Source organism: Thermobia domestica, chromosome 3, assembly GCF_964235325.1.
Source record: "Thermobia domestica chromosome 3, izTheDome1.hap1.1, whole genome shotgun sequence".
In the NCBI taxonomy this organism is placed as follows: Eukaryota; Metazoa; Arthropoda; class Insecta; order Zygentoma; family Lepismatidae; genus Thermobia; species Thermobia domestica.
This window is the reverse complement of record NC_137456.1, coordinates 150,704,352-150,729,404: the sequence shown is the minus strand read 5'-3', so window position 1 is coordinate 150,729,404 and position 25,053 is coordinate 150,704,352. Positions and strand designations below refer to the sequence as shown.

The window sequence follows — 25,053 nt, the reverse complement described above, 5'->3', positions numbered from 1 at the left end:
CATCAAATGTTCAGAAGTGACTTCATTGGGAGTTTTTCTTATACTAGTGATGCAGCAATGTAAATTATTGCAATATTGACATTTTCCCCTCAAACCTGCTAGGAGTCGGCAGTGATTTTCCATTCCAGGAACATGGATAATCAGTACCGTTTACCGACAATTGCAACAATTTTGAAGAATTTATGAATGTATTTAAAGTAATAAGATGGCATTGTTAAGCAGAATAGGATAATATTTTCCTACACAGAGTAAAAGCGACTAACCTGGGATATACTTGAACCTGAACCAACAAAATGGGAGTTATGTATATATTTCCTGAAAGCTTGGGTCAAGATAAGATCAAAACCGGTTACCAAAATTGGGAAGGTGTCATGCTTTCCACTTGGGGGCAACACTTTACTCATTTTTATTAAGATTTTTAAGCCTGCCTATAAAGTCCGTTGCAACCTCGAAAAATCTGAAACGGTGAGGCAGATGTGAAAATAGGAAAACATATCTTTGGTAATTTCAAAAGTACAACGTATCAAGAAAAATTACTTGTCCTAGGGTCCCCCGCAGGGTCCCAGACGGGGTCGAACTCAAACTGCTTAAATGGAAAGGGGGGTTAACTTGCATATCGCATGAAAGTTTGTGTAAAATGAAAGAAAATAAATCAAGTCTCGACTCTCTACGACCTCATTGAAATATTACTAGTTGCGAAAATAGGACTAACGAAATATCTAGGTATGCCATCATACTTAATATGAACTTACTTAGTATGTTATAATACTTACTGTCATACTTATTGCTTTTACGTCTCACTGTTGTGTTTAATTCTATTTTTGAAGCTCATTGCTTGAACACGAGATATTAATACAAGGTTCAATGAATGTAAAAAATCTAAAGTAACGTTAATGTTAAAAATTAAGCAGAATACCTTAATTATTTTCCTCCATCTGCTTTTCATTTTTTCGATGAATTCCTGGTCGAAATTGTTTTTTTTAAGTCTTTATACATTTCATAAACTTTTTCCTGTATGGTAATATCATGTGAGATATCATTCTCTTCTATCTTTAATAGCATCCATTATATCGATCACCAAACAAATTCTTACTTCCATACATGCCTTCACTGCATTTCCTTTGGTCTCATTATCCGCCATTAACGTATATTTATAGTCCATTCATATCTCTTTAGTTTCATTTGCTCTTATGTTATAAAACATTTGAATTTCCTGTATTCTACCTCATAGTTGTGTATATTGTGCTTTCCTCATATTGTCGTTAATATTTCCTCTGTTATAAAGATCTTTCACGTTATGTCCCTTCTTTACCTATACATTCGTTCACTGCTGCTAAAAATGTATTATTATTATTATTATTATTATTATTATTATTATTATTATTATTATTATTATTATTATTATTATTATTATTATTATTATTATTATTATTATACATTTGGTTTTCTTTAAAGCTCTTTTCGGTTATGTTCTTCATGTTTGCTGCTTGAAGTTCATTAAAGGTATTTGTGTCTTTCGTATCTGCTCAATATTCGGTGCTCTATATCTTTTATTTCTTCGACGTGACTAGTTGAATTTGTGTTAGTGTTCGGATACCTTTGGTGGAAAGTTTTTGAAATGATGAAAAATTCTTTTAATATTGAGTATTTGCAAACAGATTAAAATAATGATTCGGTTTAGGGTTAAATATATCTTGTTGCTGTATGACTTGGTTGTCTTACATGGGGGTTTATTGTATTAAAACGAGAGAATAAACAGTACGGAGTGTTCGTGTAGGGTATTTTTTTTTAGTGCCGAAGAAGTATATTACTTAGAAAGATTTGCAATAACGTCATGCTCTGAATGTCAGCAGTGAATAAATGCGTAGGGCTTGACATATATATAGGTCTTGCGATGTCTTTCCTACAGATGCCAATGAGTTTCTTTGCATTTTCGTATCCAGGATATTTTAAGATCTATTCCCCTTGCGAAATGTTAACTATATGAACATCATCCGTCCTTTCAGGAAACTTTTTTTTCTCATAGTTCAGCTAAGTATTCCCATTATCCTGCCAAATATTACATTTAAACAATGAATATTAATGGGAAATTCTTCATCCGACGATTCAAAATTCTTTGAATTTTTAGCAACGACAGGTCTAGGTTGATCTCGAGTAATACAATGATAGAACCTCAAAGGTCTTCTCAAATATACTGGTGGGTTCGAAATTGCAATGCGGCTCTCGAGTAATCAACAAGCCTATCTCTCGGCTACAACACTTAATTGTAATAGAGCACCATATTTAATAACTAGCACTGTTAAGAAATTCGGGACATTTTATATGCAATCTATGTAATACACGTCACTTTCTTTTGACTTTGATTAGATATTTATTTACAAAATACAGTCGGTATCAATTAACAGATCTATGTGCACTGTCTTACGATTCTTTGGAATCTGTTTAACAAAGCATTGCCTAACTCTCTTGAGTACTCAGTTTCTTATCTTTACCTTTATTAACTAAAGAAGCCCATTGGCCCTTATTAAAATTCTACTTTTTTGCTTCTTCATTTTATCCTTTAACCTTATGCAAACACAAATTTATTGACTGATCTCGCCTCCATATTATGTCTTTCAATAATGTAAACGAAACAGAAGAGAGTCATGAAATTCGTTAAGTAGATTTACTGTGATTTGGGGAGGTTTTCTTGTATGTATCTACTGGCTTTGAAATTCCGTATGTTTTTATTATCACTGTAACAAGATGTTCGATATCCGTAGAAGAATTTCATCTTCTCAGAGATTTGACAATAGGACACTCGCAAGTAGCTAATGATGATTTAATTTGAAAATAGATACTACCGAAGAAGTTTAGCGTAGTTTCGAGCTAAGACTCGGATTTTATTTTGAACTAATTTCTACTTGGAGTCACTAGCGTGAAAGTGCCCTAGTTTCAAGATAAAACTCACTGAAAACTAGCAAGTTTGTGTAATTGCTCTACTTTGCAGTGCTGGTTATATGTAAATTAAGAAGTATGCTTCAAATTTCAACTTAATATGACATTATTAATTTATCATGATCTATTGTTAATAGCAAATCGTTTGTGTGGACCAAATCAATATCGATGTAACTCAGGAAGATGCTTAACTACATGGTTTGTGTGTGACTTGGGATTCGATTGCAGAGATGGAAGTCATCCAGCAAAGATCATATGCGGTACGTTAATCATAACTTAATGTATTCGAACCTATAAAAATGAAATAGCAATATTTTTGCATATGAATTCATTAATATCTTGCGTATACATCATAAGTAATTTTATTAGATAATATCGCTGTTAGCCTAATATATGATTATGATTTAGGGTTATTCAGTAAACAGATTATCTAATATTTGTAAAAAAAAAGTGTAAAATTTGTTAGATAGAAACACAAATAAATATAATATTTCAATACTTTAAGATTGAACGAAAGGTAAAATTATGAAATTGAGAAAACATAGAGAGCTAAGACAAAGTAGTGGGAACTTGATATAGTGCAAATTTCTTTAAAAAAAAAAAAATGTTAATATGAATGTTTACTTAAGTCACTAAAAGGCAAGAAGACTCACGTTTCTAACAAGTGTGGGAGCTTCAATTCCTAAAATTTAAGTTAAGAGACCGTTACAAATATATTCCGTTACAATATACCTACTTTTAAGGTTGTTAATACAAAGTAAATTTTGGTGGAAGAAATGATATCGTAAATTTTTCAAATTTTACCTCTTCAATTTCTTAAACTAACGCACGTAGCAGTTATCACTGAAACATTTATCTTCTCAATAAGAGGGAAACTATAAAACGTTCCTGGGAAACTTCTTCAAAGGAAACTCGCCCTGAAAGTACTAACTGTGCATTTTTCAGGACAGATGAGTTATACTGTATTGTTGGGTTATTAATAAAATACATATGTATAATATACGAACAAATCGACCGTGTTGGTTCTGAGTAAATAATCTGAAAAACTTCAAACTTAAGAGTTTTGCCCTTTGAGATTTTTGTCAATTGCAATATCTTATATCAAAGTACAGACTTATAAATGGAATAGACAGTGAGTTCCACGAATAACACTAAGTCTCGTCTCCTGAAGAAACCAAGGCAGATAGAAACATGAAATCTTTTGTAACCTTAAAGGGACATAAAAGACAACATTATGCTGATAAGGAAAATCCCCATGAGGGGCCTGTGGGGATTACGAGGGGTAACTACGAGTACTCTGACCATACTTACGGATGACAGTCATGAAGAATAGAGACACGAGAGCGACAAGAGTCTCCAGAACTGATCTTTACACGTTATTGGCTTTCAAACAAGGTACCGGTACCATACGGTGGGTGTTGCAATTTAAAATTTTATACTTACCCCCGTCACTCCCTTAGGTCCCCCTCTTGGAGGATTTTCTTTATCAGCATAATGTTGTCTTTTACGTCCCTTGAAGGATACGAAAGATTTCCTGTTTCTAACTGCCTTGGTTTCTTCAGGAGATGGGCCTTAGTGTTATGCGTGGAAAGTACTTCGACCGTGCTTTACGGATGGTCGCATGTTGGATAGGGACAAGCTAGCGAAATGTAATTTCCAGAATTGATCTCTACACGTAATTGTTATTCAAACGAGATACCACACGGTGGGGGTTGCTGTTCAAAATTTTGTAGTTACCCCCGTAACCCCCTTGAGCGCACCTCATGGGGGTTCTTCATATCAGAATAATGTTGTCTTTTATGTCTCTTGAAGGTCACAAAAGGTTCCATGTTTCTATCTGCCTTGGTTTCTTCAGGAGACGGGTCTTAGTGTTATTCGTGGAACGCATGTACAGTATATATTGCAGAAAATTGCTATTGTTTACTTTCATCCTTCATTAAATGTAACTTGTATGTTACGATTGTAAGAATCGATAAATGTCTCTAAGAGAATTTTATGCTAATCATAAACTTCAAGTTCCATGGGAATACGTTGAACAATATTGCTTTCAGGAACGTGCGTACATACATTTTGTCAACATAGCAGATGAACAGACATTTAAAAATCACATTTTGAGCATGTAGGGTCTATGAAATGTTTAAATACATTGAAATCTCGAATTCGAACTTCTCATAGTGACCAAATGTTCATTTAGGCCTCTCTTTGCTCGAAAGTGAAATAATATTTTGCATATTAAAAGAGTGATGTTGAAAAGTCGAAAAGAACAGTATCATGTATAAGACATGTAACAATTAAGTAACTCTCAAAATATGAATGTCACATATATCGGGCAAAATGTACTAAAAAGCTTCGGGGAACGCTAAATCTTTTAATATCATGAACGAAACAGGGACAAATCATTAATAAGAGTTTCCACTAAGTCCTAATTGGAATTATTGTTTAGTAAGAAATACTCGCTTAGGCCTGAATACTCCAGACAATCTGTAGAAAATAGTACGAGAGGATAGCAAAGTGTTTAGTATATTCGGGATGAGTTTCAAACAACTATATCGAAGATTAGGAATGGGAAGGCAATAAGGACAGATATTATGCTATTTGAATTCATTAAGAATATAGGAGACAAGGGCGATTGGGAGATGGGAGAGTTATGAACCAACAAGTAAGTGATAGAATATGGAAGGAAATGGTAAAGAAGAGTGCAATCAGAAGGGAAGTTCTACGCGGATAATATCTCTCGCCAACCTTATTTAATACCTATCTCTAAGAGATAGTAGAAACGAGCCTCCACAATGAAGACGGCATTGCGGTAGAAGGTAGAATGATTAGATTATAAGGTTTTCAGATGATATGGCGCTTGCTGGGGAGTGCGAAAAGAAAATCAATAAGATATTAGAAAACTTGAGGATGGGCTAAGAAGAATATGGGATGAAAATAAATGTTAGAAGACAAAAGTTACTGTGTTTATAACGAAGCAGTCAGTGTCAAACATAGGACTGGAGAAAATATAACATATGGATAATTTTCTATATCTGAGTAGTATTATTAGTGATTACGGGCAGTGCAAGCATTAAATAAAAGGAAAGGGGAAAACGGAAAGGGGATCTTGAATAAAGAGCTGAGAAAAAGATTCATAAAATGCGTCATCTAAATCATTGTATCGTATGCAGCAGAAACATGGACATTACTCAAAAGTGACTAAAATGACTAGAATCTTTCAAAGTATGTGTGAGGAAAACAATGAAGGGAATAATTTCTGTCCAGCAGAAAACGAATGAGAGATGTTAGAAGTGATGGGTGAGAAAACAATAATTTTAGATATTATTAAGAAGGGGAAGAGAAACTGGTTGGAACATTGGCTAAGAAGAAACTGTATTATGATGGACGTGCTGGAGGGTATTTTGGCAGAAAAGAGAAAGCAGAGAAGAAGTCTACAATTAATGGACGATACAATTATACAATTATAAATAGAAAAATCGTACGTGAAAACGAAGAGGTAGCGGAAAATAGTGGGGCATGGAAGCTTCTCAGTTGCGGCAAGCGACCTTCAAATAATGGCAGAATATCTATGATGATGATGAATGCGTTGTAATATCGTAATATAATCTGTAATGAAGATAAAACACATTATTAACCTTCACCCATTCTAATCAAACTAGCATCTCTCCTTGGCTACTTTTCAATAACAACTGCTGTGTATCAAGCATATATGGCTCATTTAAAAGCCTATGACTATTGTCGGACTGGATTCATGAGCAATAATTAGGATTTATTAGGTCGTGCGTGCAACTGGGAGGTTACAGACATCGCGAGTTCAGTCCAGACTGATTGCATGTTCTTAGCAGGAGTTCTAGAATCGGTCAGAATCATTCTCTACTAAATATACTGAGTCGGAGTGAAAGATAAGATTCCGGTACTTGTCCCGAAACTCTGGGGGTGTAAACTTGCTTTCTGATAGACAAATTGATTAGCAAGCCGATGAAATATCAACGAGAAGCGAGGGCAACCGAGTGAATATGGCCAAAGTAGTTTCCTAACGAACCTTAATTTTTAACTTTATCTAATTACCAATCTCTCTCCATCAAAGAATTATGCCTACCAATTTTACTTCATATCTAAGAGAAAACTACCGTCTGATCTTAGTACACGCTCTTCTCAACGTATTCGCTGAACTACAAATTGCCGACGTTTGGTTTGAGATGGAGATTCTAAACTCACTTGTTTGAGGCAGCTGTCTATTCTTCCCACCTCTAAAGATATTATTTAGTATGTAAAGTTCGATAAAGAAATTACAGTTTGCTTGAGAGAAAATTTGCAAGATAATTTTGAGATAAGGGAAAATTGAACACAATTAAATATACAAAGTATTAAAGTAGTGTTGCCTTTCGAACATTCATCTATAGCCATAATATGATACAATTTTGATATATGTATTTTCTTAGTTTATAGATTCACACAAATCTGTAATGAAGGTGGATATATGGCAGCTCTGAAAAGCTCGAGGCTAAATTCGTCGAATGGGAGTTTATCGTTCATTGCAGCTGTTAAACTACAGCAATGCTAAAACGCCACCCCCAGAGATACAGAATAGTTTCTATTAAAGGGTGTATAAGTTTTCCGCCATACCTCAAGCGATAGAGGACTTTATCCACCACGCCAGGCAAACACCTCGCATCACCTCTCATCACCTCGCATAAAGCAACACAAGAAACAATCACCACACCCCATACGTTACAGGGCATCACTTTGTCATCCACCATGCTAAGGTGCACTTGGTCATTATGCTGATACATTTAGGCTACAAACATTGTTATCCATTCATGGAGCTCAACAGGCTTTTCTTCTTCCTAATTGAAATAAGAGACACATGTGCGTTTCATTTACTTTCCTTACCGTCTGTTAGAAACATGAATTCTTGTATGCGACTGCGCCAAATTTTAAACTAAAGCAATGCTAAAAATTAAATATATAATATCGACTAAACACAACGCTCTGCATTTTACTATGTATTTAACTATTAATCAGTGTAACAAGAAACACTATTAGTATAAAACCAATTTCAAGAGCACATCGTTTATTACAAGCTGCATTCCATAAACTTCTAGAATGTCTCAACGCTCTATTTCTTTCTTCTACTTCCTTTTATAACAAGGCCATGTGCACAAATTCATAATAGAGTCTGCCCCTAACAGCAGCACTCAAGCTGTATGAGATGTAGACCTTTGGGGATACGAAGAAAATAAACTCCTATCAGAAATCGAACTGGGGTCTTCCGCACCATAGACGCGCACGTAAACATATTACAAGGGAAGAATTTACTGGAGAAAATGTAGTTCCATGATTGTTTCATAAAAAGCTTCGTAACATGCAATTACTTTCTTTTTTAATACACATTCATAATTTTCTGAACATCTTCACAAAATAAAACGGCTGTATAAAATCAGACATGTAATAAATATTAGACGTTTCTTTATTATATAAACAAACTTCTCTTAATGTATCTTGTGAATATGAAACATTATTATTCTTTCACTAGCAAATCGTACATGTGGACCGAATGAGTTTAGATGTAATTCTGGACAATGTATACCAAATTCATTTGTTTGTGATGGGGGAAATGATTGCCGAGATAGAAGTGATGAAACAAATATCATTTGTGGTAGGTTCACCAATCGTTTTTATATTCTTTATACTAATAGAAGTGTATGTTCTCACATAATACCATAAGAATACTGCAGGTATTTGAAAAATGTATAAATGTAATTTTCACGATACACGTAATGACAAGCTCCAACTCATCCGCGTTGTTTTAACTCATAGAACACATTCTCTGAATGACTTATTCCAACGTATAATATGTTAGTATTTACTGCTAAACGAACAGCACTTTAATTTGTCCTCGAACATGATCGTTATTTTTATACATCCTGTGCTTCTCTGCAAGGACTTGCTAGACGTCATTATACATGAAAATCTAGAGTGTCTTCTGTAAACACACTCTCGTTCAAGATGTTCTTGTGAATTAGAGCAACGGGTTGTGTCATCATATCTGTTGAATGCTTAGGCACATTTGTATTCGGGGAAACATGCCTTTTGACAGAGCAGAAAAAATGTGGCTGGTCTTACATCGGTTCATTCTTCCCCTTGCTTCGAAGTTTATAGTTGTTTTGTCCAAGAAAATGTGTCATCATTGGAAGCTGCATTGGAACCCAACAAACAAACATAAGCATCGTTATTTAGATTTTATTTACTTGGCAATTGATAGACATTGTCTCGCACAAGTCACGGGGATATATTATCCTATCTTTCGGAAACTCTAATATCACATATTACTATTTAGTGTATTTTACAAACTCTCCATATTGTAGTGAAGATTGCAGATTGATCTTTCTTTTACCATTTCTTATATTTCTTATTTTTATCCTTTTATTTTCTATTTGAATTACTCTTGTCAGTTTTTGTTATCTGCATTTGCAATTTCTAAATGTGACAATTATTTAACTTCATGATACTTATATTTAATTGAGATTTCATTCGTTCTTATTCTTTTATAAATCATGTCATCGACCACTTCTTAAATGACGGCTGTCTTCATAATCTGCCTGATTTGGCTTATGGCACTCTGATAATAAAAGTAAATAACATCACCGTTGAAATATTCATTAAACATCAATCAATTAAAATATTAATTATTTTGACTATTGAGCTGGAACATTTTTCGTTATCACCACTTTGATATATCGTCATGCCTTATCAAGGTGCAAGAGGATGTAATCGAAGATTACTAGAATTTTCTTAGGATAATGATCTTACAATTAGAACTTTCAACATTCTTTTCTTGCATTGCACTTCCCTAATGTTCATCATATTCCAAAAAGGATAACCGCATTGATTATGGTTGTTTCGTGCTGATTTCTTTTTAAAATTCTAATTTGGGTATCTTCTGAAAGAGTTAACGGAATGTGCCAAGTTCGAGCATCCAAGCCAACTTTCGCAATTGGAAAGAATTGTGCATTTGTGATTTTCTTCCTTTAATCCACTCTGGATGTGAGAACTATGCTCGTTTTTTTTTCTTTCAGCGGAAATGCTCTTTTACTCTGGAAATGTAGGTGACAAAATCAACATATTTTCAGATTAGTATTTAGAATTACTGTATCATTACATGGTTTAATGTATGATTCATTTTTCAAAGAAAACACGTAAAAGAAAAGCATTTGTGACGGCTTAGAAATAATTGTTTTGGAACTTTACATTTATTTTAGAATTAGCTCGATATTTTTTTCATGTTAGCTCAATGATTAAACGGGACTGCTAATCTTAAGATACCGGGTAGGATTCCTATTTCGAACAGAGTTCTGGTATTCCTCAATGCACGAATAATTATATAAAATAATTACATAAAATAAACCAGTTTTATAAATTCGTAAATCATTTTAGATATAATTACTTATACTTCTAAAGTATAACATCTAAGACGTAGTGGATGTTGACTGAACTTCTGTAGATTAGATGAGAATCATTAGCACAGGTATTCTGCCCTTATTGGCAGGTAACGCAGCTGAGAAGTTTACATGCTCCACGATCTTCCGCTAACCTCTTTGTCTTCAAGTATCAACTTTCTTTTTTTATATCGCCCATTAATTGTAGTCTCCTTCGTCCACTTCCTATCTTTCCTGCCACCATACCCTCTAGCACGTCCCTCATGATACAATTTCTTCTCAGGCAATGTCCCAACCAGTTTATCTTCCTTTTCTCAAAAATATATAAAGGTGTTCTTTTCTTCCGCATCTTTCCTAACACCCTCTCATTCGTTTTGCTCTCGAGCCAAATACAGTAAACCCACGTTAACACGAATTACAAGGCGCCTTTGGCGTGGGAGACCCGGGTTCGATTCCCGGCGGGAGCTCATGTGGTTCGGATTCCACGTTAATCAGTAGGTCCACGTCTCATATAGCCTCGCTGCTGAAAGGGACGCTAAACTAAATTCAACTCAACTCAACGAATTACAAGGGACTGAAAAATCAGGAGTTCGTGTTAAAAGAATTTGTGTTAACCGGGGACCCAAATTTTATTATTCGAATACATTTTCTCCATACATACGCACTACAGTATACAAACTATACATACCACTACAGTATATTATGTATGTCATAGAAAACACTAGAGATGGTATCGAGACGAGACTGAGTAGTCTCGGTGTCGTCTCGGTTCCAAATCGAGACGAGACCAAGACTATTCTCCGTCTTGATACCATCCACAGAATTGTATTGAGACGAGACTGAGAGTTTCGGTCTCGTCTCGATTTCGAAAAGCACTCCTCGGTCTCAAATTCGCGTTAAGATCGAGATCGAGACTAGTTTCGGTCTCGGTACCGTCCTCTGAAAAGTGAAAACACTACAGTAAGTTTATTATCCTATCTTCAAAGATTAAAAAAAAAAGGTTCCACGCAGAAAATCCAGGTCAAGTTATAAAATTGATAACTCCGCTAGCAGGGTGATTACCACTAGTAACGGAAAGGTATTTATGATAGCTGTCACCAGTTTGGAGTTACAGGGGAGAGAAGATGCTTTGTCTCAAGCTGTCGCCAGCTCGTCTGCCAAGCACCTGCATGTTCAGCGCTTGACGGAGGACAGAATCAACACCTCATAAGAGAGGAAAGATACCTGTTTCTGGTTTTTCTCTTATTTACAAGCTAATTTTCGTCTGTATAAATACTGTATGACAAAAACTGATCTAGAGTGAAATCTGAAATAAGAAAAATGATCTAAAAAAAGGATTGAAAGTTCGTGTTAAATGAAAACCTTTACTGACTCAAGGGACTAAAAATTAGTTCGTAATTCGTGCTAACCGAAATTCGTAGTTAACCGAAAAAACTTCCTATAAGATAACGTACAGCCATGTTAGAATTTTGTTCGTCCTAACCGAGTGTTCGGCTTAAGCGAGTTCGTGTTAACGAGGTTATACTGTAATTCTTTCCATTTCTCTCCACCCCACATTTCAAAATCTTCCAGTCGTTTTCATCGCTTTTACGTATTGTCCATGTTTTCACCCCATATAGTACAATACTCCACACGAAATATTTTATAAGGCTTTTCCTCAACCCTTTATTAAAGGTCCTTCAAAACAGACTTTTCTTCCTCCTAAAGGCTTATTTCGCCGTTTATACCCATGTCTTTGTTTCACGTTCGTACTTCGTGCCACTACTAAGAATTGTACCCAGATATTGGAAACTATCCACTTGTTCTATTTTCTCCCCATACACTTTTATATTTGACACAGACCGCTTTGTTCCAATCACCATGGCTTTTGTCTTTCTATCATTATTTTCTTGTCATATTATTCTAACACTTCCCTCAAGTTTTTTAACGTCCTATTGTTTTGCTTTTCAGATTCTGCAACAAGCGTCATACCGTCGACAAATCTTATACATCTAATGATTCTACCTTCTCCGAAATACCGTTTTCATCATGTAGGCTCTTTCTCACTATACCTTCTAAATAGATATTAAATAATATTAGCGATGGACAGTATCCTTGACGAACTCCCCTCCCCTTGCACTTTCCTCTGTCAGCTCCTTCTCTATTCTAACACTTACTTGTTGGTTCTTATAAGTTTCTTATGAGTCTTCGATCTTTCCATTTCAACCCTTTATAGTACTCATAACAACAGTTCCAATCCACTCGACTAAAAGCATTTTCTACATCAAGAAATACACATACACATCTTTCCTTTTTCTATAAATCTTTCATCGATCCCCCTTAATAATCAAATTGTATTTCTTGTGCTCTTAATTCTGCTGAAACCAAACTGCTCCTCTCCAACTTTCTCGTTTGTTCTTCCATACAACCTTCTGTTCAATATTCGGAGTAGAATTTTAGCTGCATGAGATATGATACTAATAGTTCTGTAATGCTTAGATCTCATTAGGTCCGATTTCTTAACCATAGGCATTATATTTTCTTCCGGAAGTCTTTCGGCCACTCTCCTGTTTCATATATTTCATTGCACATTCGGAAGAATTCTTTCTTGCACTTGTTTCCCATATTTTTAATGCATGCGATTAGCATATTATCTATCCTGGTTGCCTTTCTATTATTAATCTCGGATATAGCCTTCTCAAACTCATCCCGAAAAATTAAAAACCTTTTATTATCATCACCAACTTAATTTTCTACTTCAACATCTGGGCTACACGGTACATCCCTACTCTCATATAAGTCTTTGCATCTTCCTATGACCTCACTTCTCTCGCTGACTACCTTCCCATTTTTATTTTTTACTGCCATCGTAATGCCCCCTTGTTTCCTTTGAAATACCATATATTTAGCACCTTTTATATTTCCTCATATTTCCCAACTCCTTCTAATTCTTCAATGGTTTTGTATTTTCTTCTGTAAAACTCTTCCCTTGCTCTTCCTGTTTCCCTTTGTAACTCATTGTTCAATTTTCTGGACATCTTTCTGCCCTCTTTTGTATCAACCTGTTTCTACGTCTTCCTTTCCCTCATTTTCTGCAACATCTGTTCCGTACCAATGGTTTCTTAGCTGTTTTGTGTTTTTTGGTAACCTACTATTTATACTGCAGCCTGTTATATGCAAAGTTTAATATGTTCACTACTACCTGTCCCTATCCTTTCCTCGTTTGAATATTTTTCTTCGAATTTTTCAACGGAGAGATTTCTTACTTCTTTTTCTTCAACTTTTCAGTATTCAACACTTTGCTGCCTATTTTTCTTCTGTTTAAATTTTTCAGTTGAATATCTACTTCGGCCAGAACAAAATTATAATCAGAGAAAATATCTGCCCGGAGAAGGTCTTCGAGTTCTTCAAGCTATTCCAATACCGTTCCTGAATCGTAATATAACATATCTGATGTCTAAAGGATTTCCATGTATATCCTCTTCTCGTGTGCCGATTGAACCAAGTGTTTCTAATTACTAGTGAATAATGTCTACAGTGATTCACCAGTCCCTTTTACCTATCACTTTTTTTTTTTTGCCTAGGTCATGTTTGCCTACGATAACACCTTCTGTTTCTCTCCTACAACTGCATTGAAATCTCCCATTACAATTACGCATTGACCCCTACTGTCCGTTTCTATATTTTTTTCTGTTTCCTCGTAATTTTCCTCTACTTCTTCAATTGCATGCGAAGTCTTTCGTGCGTGAGTGTGTATCACCACTAGATCCTTAATTTTTCTTCAAATCCGTACATCAAATTCTACTTTCCCAGACTTCTCGTTTAAGCGCTTTCCAAGAATCATTTCTACGCCATTACGGCCACCCTTTTCATTACCTGAGTAAAATATTCTATATCCTTCGCTCTTCAGCACTTCAGTACCTTCCCATCTAACTTCACAAACTGCTACCAAATCTAGATTATTTCTTTTTCTTTTTTTTTTTAAAGATTTTCCAATTTTCCTCTCTGTAACATAGTACGTACGTTCCATGTCTCTATCGTAAACTTATGCCACTTGCCTGCCTTTCCCATTTCTGTTTGTCTTCCCTCCATTATTACTTTCTCGTTCAATTGTCCTTCCCATACGAAAAGGGGATATCTTATCTTCGGAACTATATTTTGACCTGCAAAAGAGCATTGCACGTATGTTATCATTTTTGCTGCCAGCAAACTAGTTTAAAATACAACGATGGTTTCCTGTTATCTTCCACCGCTCAGTATTCCAGTCGTGGAAGTCATTCTGACCACGCCTGGGACCATTGTCCAAGTTGCCGTACCAATTTTTATGATTTCCGCAAACTTGGCTACTTGAGAACTGGTGATTTCACCCAGAACATTTTTCGTCTGGCTACTCCATTTATACCATTCTAAATGGATAGCCCGTCTGGTAGTGAACTATCACCAACATAGCTCTAAATTTCACTGTAGCACGCAGTCCCTCCTACCCGCACATAAATGTCTTTGTAAAGGTGGTGTTTATCGGGGAGGTATAAGATAGCATTATTTATATATACAGGGTGTCTCATCTAACGTTGCGACCTCAAATATTTCCGAAATGGCAAAAAATGTGACAAATCTAGTTACGTAAGAATGCATCCATGTCAGAAGCCTATAAAATTCTGCAAACAATAAGTGCCCCCAGCGGTCCCTTCATATAGGTTCAGGGGCCAACTTGAAAGTTTTAAATGGTAATTCCCTATTTTTATTGCAGATTTTGATTTCGCAACCGCAAATACCCAAATTTTACTGGAAATATTTTTCGTTATCCGCCTAGGTGGCACTGTAATCACAAAATGTAATATCATCGTACGCTACCTGGGATTGATAATAAACTAAATATCTCGAGAAATACACATGCAATTAAAAAGCACGAAATACGTGTCCATTTTTTCATTTCAATGCGACCGTGGTAGATCATTATGATATGGAATGGAAAGTGTTTGCGTTTTGCAACAATAAACATCTTCCCTAGAATAGTAAAGATCAAGCAGACCAATGTTTTTGTTAAATATTACTTGGCACTGACAGATTAAGTAAATAAGTAATATTTCTCACTAGTACGTAAAATAAATGAAATCTTTGAGTTTTACGTCCCACGGTTATGCCGGTTAGGCTAAAGGAGACGATGATAATGAGAGATGAGTGAAATGGTGGAATGAAGAAAGTGGGAGGAAACGGGAGAACCCCGAGAAAACCCACGAGCACGGTGTTTGTCCACCACAAAGTTCACTTGGCGGGGGCTGGGATCGAACCCGGGACCCCAAGCACCAGAGGTGAACGCTCTACCACTAGTACGTAAAAGCAAAGATGACAAAGAGGATTTCACAGAACAAATAAAAAAAAAAACGGATAAAGCGCAAAGAAACTTAATTGATATACAGGGCAGGCCCGTATCTAAGGGGGTTTTGGGGAACAGCTCCCCTAAATTTCTGTTGGCCCCTCTAAAAGTTTCACAGTAGGCTTGCAAATGAACTATAATATGGTTGGATCGCCTCCCCTAACTTCTACCCCCCCCCCTACATTTTTGGGCTGGCTACCGGCCTGATAGTGGTCTATTGTAAACGATTTTCACGATTTCAAAGGTTAATAACTCACGTGTGTTTAGTCACAGTGACATGCTGCTTATCTTAAATGACAGAAAACTCAAAATTATTTTTTGTTTATAAATACATGGGTGTTATGTTCCTTGTCAAAGTTGCTCAAGAGAAGTGCCGCTTGTAAATCAACATACATCAGTTTGATAGTCTAATTCTTGTCATACTCTTTCTTACATTCCACAGCCAGGAGATCCATCTGCTTCTTAAATGTATTCTTTTCGCAGAAATGTGACTAATGTCATGTTGTTCAGCAGCTTTGTGAATCCTAAGTTGAGTATTTTCAACAAATAACTGCAACATCAAGCTGTTTGTCGCCGATTTCGGTCGACTAGGAATGTTACAATCCTTTATAGTTACCGTTTCCTCGACGAGTCTTACGACGCACTCAACAGTATATCTCGAAATGGGATTGTGTGGAACGCGATTTTTTTCGTTAAATATTAACCTAACTGCAGCACATGATTTTTGGTGATTGCCCCATCCTCGTATCATCGAGAGCGTTAGAACTTTACTTAGAGAGTTCTAATACAATCTAGTTGAAATACAGCTTGAGTGTTCAGAGGTTGTCTGTAATAATACTTACTGCTACCAATATCTAATGGCTTCTATGTTGCTGAATCGTAATTTACAATCAACCATAAGAATTTAGAGAATATGACATATTGGTGACACACATGTATCTTCTGGTCAAATGTTATTTGTTACACTAATTTTATAAGAGCACATTTGCTCTCTTATATCTACGGATCAACTTTGCATGTTCATATTTAGTTTCACTTCTCAGATGGAATTACATGCAGTTTCAAATCAAATCGTAATTATGTACATCTATACAACCTTAACAACAAAATGATGATGTCCTTTTAAACTTAATAGATCCTTAGATCATCCTTAAGTGTTCACTTTCACTTTCACCTCTCAGGTTTATACATATCAACATAAAAATGACAAAAATTAATAACTTAATTCTCTTTTGATTATGAATTGAAACTTCATGTCCCAACGGAGAGCTAGAGTTAATCAATTTTCAGAGTATCCACAAGCTCACAGAAAAATATCAGTTTTCCAAGAATAATGTTACAAACATGTTCATAAGTTTATTTGTTTGCAAATCTTAGCACCAACATCACACAGAATGTCCAGTTCTTGAAACCAGGTTTTTATTTATCAACCTCAGGTGACATACAATAATATTTTATTATTACTGCGATTTATGTGTTATCTAGGACGACAACGAAAAACATACATAAACTAAAAGTTGCGTATTTTCGGTCACATTATCCGAGTTTACATTACTGTAGAGGGTTTCTATTCGGATTTTTGTGAAGATGAAGGCAACTTTATTTTATGTTAGTTGAATAGATGTTTTAAAACGATTGGAAAATTAAATATATTGTACCAATGTCTTTATGATTCGTAGAAAATAATCATCGTACTTAAATTACAAGTGCATTTCTCGAGGTATTTAGTTTATCGTCAGCCTTCGGTGGGTGACGTGATATCCACTTTTTTATTACAGCTCCACCTAGTACAATAACGAGAAAACGCTTCAAGTAGAAGTTGCTTAGTTTTAATCTCAGAGTAAAAATCTGCAATAAAATAGGAGTTTTCCATTTGAAATTTTCAAGTTGGTCCCTGGGGCCACGTTGTTTACAGAATTTTTTAGGCCCCTGACATGGGTACATTGTTACGTAACTACATTTGTCACATGTTTGTCATTTCGGAAATATTTGAGGTCGCGAAGTTAGGAGACGTACGTACGATGATATTCGTTTTTTTTTTTTCTATTACAGCGCCATCTATTAGAATAACGAAAAAGTGCTTAAAGTAAAAGTTGCTTAGTTTTGATCGCATACAAGAGTCTGCAATAAAAGTAGGGGGTTTCCATTTGAAATTTTCAATTTGGCCCCTGGGGCCCTATGAGGAGACTCCTGGGGACACTTATTGTTTAGAGAATTTTATAGACCCCTGACATGGGTACATTCTTACGTAACTAGATTTGTCACATTTTTTGTCATTTCGGAAATATTTTAGGTCGCAAAGTTAGGTGAGACCCTATATACCGGGTGAGGCATTTAAAACTGTTTTTGGAAATATCTGGAAAACCACAAATCGGAGTTTAAAAAAGTTCTAATAAAACTTGTTCGTCTCGAAGGGGGACATCCAATTATACCACACTCGACCCCTACCCCCACCCGCGGGGGCGGGAGGGGGGTCATCTTTGAAATCTTAAATAGGAACCACTATTTTTTTTATTGCATATTCTTATTCTCCGTGAACAAATACGTAACTTTTGTTTCGAACATTTTTTTCGTTGCGTGATATATGGCGCTGTAATCGACAAAAATCAAAATGGTTTACAAACGAAGAATGAGGCATTTAAAACTGTTTTTCAGAATATCATTAAAACAACAAATCGGATTTAAAAAAAGTTGTATTAAAAGTTGTTTGTCTGAAAGAGGGACATCCAATGATACCACACTCGACCTAATTAGTGATGGGCAGTGGGAATATTCCCGGTGGGAAGAAATTTAAAAATTGGAATATTCCCGGGTTTTTTCCCTGGCCTATAAATTCCCGGGAAGGAATTTATTTTTATTTATTTACTTTATCCTTCAAATTATAAGAACCATATGAGTAATTACTTTATTTTAATATATTATGACTTACTTCTAGGTTTTAAAAAAATTGGAGGTTAAAAAATTTAAAATTATTTGACGGTTCTTTATATAACTAATAATATGATTTTTTAAGTTCCATTTCCATTTGCACTAAAAAGTAGGGTAATTTTTTAGTATTGGAGGCCAAAACTAGTAGGATGATTTACGGATGATTTACGGAAGAAATGAGTTGATAGTGATATTCAAGTAGTCAAGAAAATATCGAACATATTTTTTAAGGGGGATTTATACAAAACAGAAAGGTAAGCGGAAGTGATTTATGTGATAACAGAAAGTCAATTGTTGGTAACGAAGATAGAAAACAACGTTCCATGCGGGGATCTATAACCCGTCTTCATTCGCTAACGCTCGCTCCGCAATGCTGTCTGAATTTAATGCTGGTAATGTAATTTAACGTATGAAACCATAAAACAACCACATAGGAATAGAATACCGCAAAAAAAAAGTAGGTGCAAAAGCTGGCCCCCATAACTAAAGAACAGCCAAAATTAGCAAAGTACTAGTTTACAAATGATAAAAAGGAACCATTTTGTAAAGTAATTTAGAATTATGTAGAAATGGAGATGTACTATTAATAAACCCTGAACCACTATTAGTAATAGACATCGGTCTGTCTCCTCTCTCTGACTCGAATTTCTGAAGAGGTAGTCGGACTTCCTTTACATGTGAATTAATGTATGAAATTTCAAGAAATAGGTAGAATGAAAGGTCGTGTATGGCAATGTTACGTGCTAAAACATAAAGATAAGTAAGTATCTTGAAAATTTTGTGAACATAAATATGTATGCGCAAATGTTGCTAAATTGGTGAGACATGTATCTTCTAGCATTTATCCAATCTAATTGGTTTATAACATTTATAAATTTAATGTGTTTATAATATCAGTAATAGAGTGAAGTTGACCAAATACACTTACATATAAATTTAAACTGTAGCTACATAATTTTTTCGCAGATATTTAATTGATAGGACATATTGCAAATAAATATACATTTATGCGTACTCTCTAAATATAATAAAGTGTTAATAAAGTAACATAGTACCGTTCAGAATATACATTTTAAAGAATCCTCTGTGGACAACAGTAATAATATGCTGTGATATAAAATTTAATTCAACTTTGAAATCATAATATAGTAATAGAATGCAATTTTCTTTCTGGTTCTACATAAATTCCCGGATAAATTCCCATTTTGGGAATCTTCCCGGGAATATTCCCGAAAAATATCTTCCCGGGAATTTACCCATCACTAGACCTAATACCACCAACCCCCGGGGGCTGGAGGGGGTCAACTTTGAAATCTTAAATAGGAACCACCATTTTTTATTGCATATTCTGATTCTCCTTGAAAAAATAAGTAATTTTGCATTTAACATTTTTTTGGTTGCGTGTTAGATGGCGCTGCAATCGACAAAAATCAAAATGGCTTAAAACACGAAAAATGAAGCATTTTAAATTGGTTTTGGTGATATCTGGAAAACTACAGATCGAATTTTGAAAAAGTTTTGATAAAAGTTGTTCGTCTCAAAGGGGGACATCCAATGATACCACACTCGACGCATTACCCCCAACCCGCCGTGGCGGGAGAGGGGTCAACTTTGAAATCTTGAATAGGAACCACAATTTTTTATTGCATATTCTGATTCTTCGTGAAAATATACGTAACTTTTGTATTGAACATTTTTTCGTTACGTGATAGATGGCGTTGTAATGTACAAAATAAAGATGGGTTACAAACACTCGGCAAAATTAAAGTGTTACAAAATACACATCAGATTAGAAAAGTTAATACTTGTGATATTTTCGGAAATATTACCAAATTACACCATAGTTGATTCTCCCTCTACAATCTCATATTAGAAAGGCAGTTATTCTAAAATCTGTAATGATAAACCAGTGTTTTATAGCAAAAACACTTGATCCTCCAGAACTTAATACATTACTGTGTCCACATTGTTAGTGTAATTTCTTTCACAGATGTCACTTAAAGAGAGAGAATTTGGAAACACTTAAGGTTTGTTTTTATCAATGTATTAAAATCTAGTTTTAGCGTTTCTCAGGAACAACGACGTGGATGTAGTAATAATTTGTTTCCTTCGGGGTGCTTTTTTAATGTGAGTTCCTTTGCCTTTCACCATCCGGAGCAGGACGTTTGGGCGTAAGGCCGTTTCGGCGCAAGATGTTTTGGCTCAAAGCCGTGTATCTAAATAGGTTAATCTACTTAAATGGGTTATAATTATAATGTATTTCATAACGAGAACCCGGATGTTTTCACACTAAAAGCCTGGAAAATAGACACTAATATCGCAAACATAGGCGCCTGAGCCATGGGGCAAAAGGGGTCATTTGCCCCCCCACTTTCAAGACTGGGGGGGCAAACATAGCATTTTGCCCCCTCACTTTCGGGGCACCAAACAATATCCAAAAGTCATATATATATATAATGGTGTCAGGTTTTCATCTATAATGTTCAAGATGCATATGCTTGGGTCAAAATTAGTGAACCATACATAGGCAACAGCTGGAAAAGAAAAATTCAAGATTGTCAGATTTTGGTAAACCATCGATACAAAGAGCTAGATTCCAGCATTCTTTTAATGCTAGGTCAGTTTTAAAATGCGCATGTCCAAAACAATGTGGAGGATTAAAACCGCAGATGGAAAAGTGGGTACAATAACCTTTCAATCACATCCTCAGGGTGTCCCGTGCCGCATTAGAAGAAAGAACATGGTAGAAAAACGAGGTAAGGTCAACTTCTGCCGGTATCTGTGAAGCCAAAGAAAAGTATAGGAGGAGGGTGGGCACTTCTGCTATCAAGTGACAGTTCATATTGATCTGTTGATCTTTTAACTTTCGAACAAAGCATTCTTTTAATGCTAGGTCAGTTTACGGTACAAGAGAGACTCTCACCAATCTTCGAACAGATGAACATTTTGACAGGGTTTGGACTAATGCAACGACTAAAAGAGAGTTGTTAGGCGTAGAAGAACCAATTCTGCCACGTCAGCGAAAAATTCCGAGACGACTGGACGATGGCTTTCCAAATTACACTTTTAATGATGTGAAACACTTATATAAAGTAGAAATCTGGTATAGACTATTGGATATAGTTTGTGGTGAGATTGAAAGACGGTTTGACCAACAGGACGTGAATACAGCGTTACACACAGAGAAACTTATTGTGAAAGCCGCATGGGATATACAATATGAAGGAGAACGGAGATATGTACTTGATACATATAACGATGATTTGAACGAAAGTAGACTTCGAGTTCAGCTAAGAATGTTCCGTGATGTCGTTATAAACGATGCCAGAGGAGATGTTTCAGTGCAAGACGTCGTTGATATTTTAAGTAGCATGGGGAATATGTCATACCTCTTCTCTGAAATTAAAACTTTGCTGGAACTACATTTACGTTTACCCGCTACAACGGCTACTGCTGAAAGAACGTTTTCAGCTCTGCGTCGATTAAGGACCTATCTTAGAAGCACTATGACTCAGAGTAGACTTAATCATGTTGCTGTTCTTCAGATTCACCAGGAAAGACTTGACAAATTAAATGTACGTGATATAGCAAATGAATTCGTATTAAAGACAGAAATCCGCAGAAAAACATTTGGTTGTTTCTGAAGCCAAAACTATTGTGTATATGTGGTGTGTTGGGAACTGCGAGTGATAGTGATATAGTTTGTGATTTTTTTAAATCGTATAAACAGCTTCTACTGTATCTTAAACATTTCGAATATTTGGTGTTTATATATATTTTTACAAGACCAGGAAATGATCATTTTCAAGAAAGAAGCCTTAAATTTACGTGAGTAATAAACATATTAATTTTTTTAACCATGGTAGAGCAATGCAGTAATTTAGTATATAATTAGTTCGTTCTTGTATAATGCTTTCAAAAGGCAAAATTCATTCCTAATTCGATTAGCAATGGTTGTTCATATTGCTGTTCATAGTGAAAAATTGTTTGGCTTCTGGGCGAGTATTTTTTGTTGTGAAATTCATCGAATTATCGATGCCTTGTGTGGTAAGAGAGTTCCGTGAGGAGAGTTTTTTTTTTTTTTTGTGTGTGTGTGTGTGTGTGTGTGTGTGTGTGTGTGTGTGTGTGTGTGTGTGTGTGTGTATGTGTGTGTGTGTGTGGTGAAATCTACCAATGTTTTCGGATAATGTTCCCATTAAGGTGTCGAAAATTTTAATCAACCGAAAACCACTAGTAATTGAGGTTAGCGCAATTTATTTGTTTATTGCACAATTTAATGTCATTGTTATCAGAACATTCATTTACAATAGTGTGTTTTCTTCGTTGGGGTCTTACGTAGCGCAATTTGTAGTCTTCCTTCCCGATAGGATGCTCAACAGTGATCGTCTTCTCGTACGAACAGCAACCATGATTGCTGTAGACCACAAATAAAAATTGAAGCTATGCTTATCCTCAAAGCCAATGACAGAAAGAATTATTTTAATAATAATAATAATAATAATAATAATAATAATAATAATAATAATAATAATTATTATTATTATTATTATTATTATTATTATTATTATTATTATTATTATTATTATTATTATTATTATTATTATTATTATAAAATTCACTTAATCTTTATTGGCCAATTTTGCCCCCCCACTATTTACATGTGTTAGGCTTCTATGATCGCAAATACTCTGTCATAAAAAAATAACTGCACAACTTAAGAAATTCAGCAAGATGAAATTTGACATCAATTTTCTAAAAAAACAAATCTTCAAAAACTAAATTTTCGTTACGTTATTAAAGTATGCCCTATGGTAAACAGTCTCAGTTGCATTAAATGCTTAGGCCTAGTTTTGTTCTAGTAAATTGTTGTATATGCCTAATGCAGAAGGAAAAAAATCTTATGTTACATTTACCATGACATTATCATTGCATGACGGAATTATGGGCCAAACCCAGCAAGTACCGTAAGACGGGGTTACTTTGCACAAGATTTAAGCCATTTTAAAGAAAATTAGTGGGAGATTTACGGGATTTGGGACTTTCAGGTTGAAACCCACTCAAATTGCACGATTTCTTATTTTAAAAATTTAATGTTAGTCATTCCTATGCGTATAAGCTGAAATCCTAGTCATTAAAAAAAAAAAAGAAAAGAAACGAAGTATTTGTGCGTAAAGCTTCTCTCAAACTACTTTTCTGGATCCGCCATTGTTCATAATTTATATTCCAACAAGAAATTCGTTCCAGCATCTTCCTAAATAGGAAATTTACCTAAATCTAGAAAGCAGGAGGTCCCAGTAGTAATAATTTCCTATCTAAGCGGTATTTTAGACCGGTGCAAAGTAACCCCCAGTACAGACTGAAACTCAATTCTCCCAGTTTTACTTTTTTATGATTTTAAAACGTTTCACATTTCAATTTCAACTATTGCATCAAAGTTCCATTATACACGGTATTATTGTACGAAACTGACTTAACTTTGACGGAAAATCTTGTACGTGATATCTTTCAAATTTTGGCGGCCTTTACAGTGACTGCTTTCCATACCTCTGCAACAATGAACCCTCTCGGTAATTGGAACTGATGTTAACCGCAAACATTATAGCCAAAATACAGTTAGATGTTCTATCTTACGGTACCAGTTGAAACTTTCTGTTTTCTGTTCATTTTTTGCAGACAGAGAACTGTGAAACTCTTCATATTTTGTGCAAAGTAACCCCTGATGTGCAAAGTGTCTTACGGTATTTTACAATATCAACAGTTTCAAAAAACAACAGTACGAATTTTTCATCTGCCCGAATAAATGTTCTTCTTTCATGGGAGGATTTCTTCTCGAAGCATTGCCTCGTACACTAAGTTCTGCTTTTTTCTGTCCTTCGAAGTGCATCAATAAACTGCCAACTCGATCAGTATTGTTCCTTTATGTTAGGTATATTATAAACGACAGAAGTTTAGTTTGGGGTGTCACAGGCTGCCTACAGTAAATTTTATTTGGACCACTCCTCCTATTTCAATGAATAGCTAGTGAGTATTCTTATGAAATCTGAAATAACTCACTGTTAATATAATAGTCTCAAGTATCCGGCCTAATGGGCAGATCGAATAACAAAAAAGCATTCAATAAATACTCACTTCCTGAAACATCCACCCATAGCATAAAAAACTTAATTTTTATTCCAAAAACAGCTCTTATTCATTACTTAATAAACATTTCCTATGTTTTGTAACATTCGTTTTAATAATTTATTACGGAAAAAGAAAATGCAAAAATGAAAATATGTGCAGTGTTGTATACATTTTAAGTCACATTTTTAAAATAACTAAACGTTAAGAAAAAAAACGTTATTTTACACAAATTACAAGTCCTTATTACATATATCTTAATTTATTTCTTCCAAA

The 25,053-nt window shown here is 35.1% G+C and overlaps 1 protein-coding gene across 2 annotated transcripts in view; it reads left to right on the top strand.

The window, feature by feature from the left end:
- The window catches only part of LOC145680809 (uncharacterized), a 708,231-nt gene that overhangs the window by 520,858 nt on the left and 162,320 nt on the right, over positions 1 to 25,053 (top strand). For both annotated transcript variants that reach the window (XM_081751880.1, XM_081751881.1), the window contains one exon: positions 8,471 to 8,593. In XM_081751880.1, the coding sequence (XP_081608006.1) occupies positions 8,471 to 8,593 (123 nt within the window). The remainder of the gene's footprint in view (positions 1 to 8,470; positions 8,594 to 25,053) is intronic.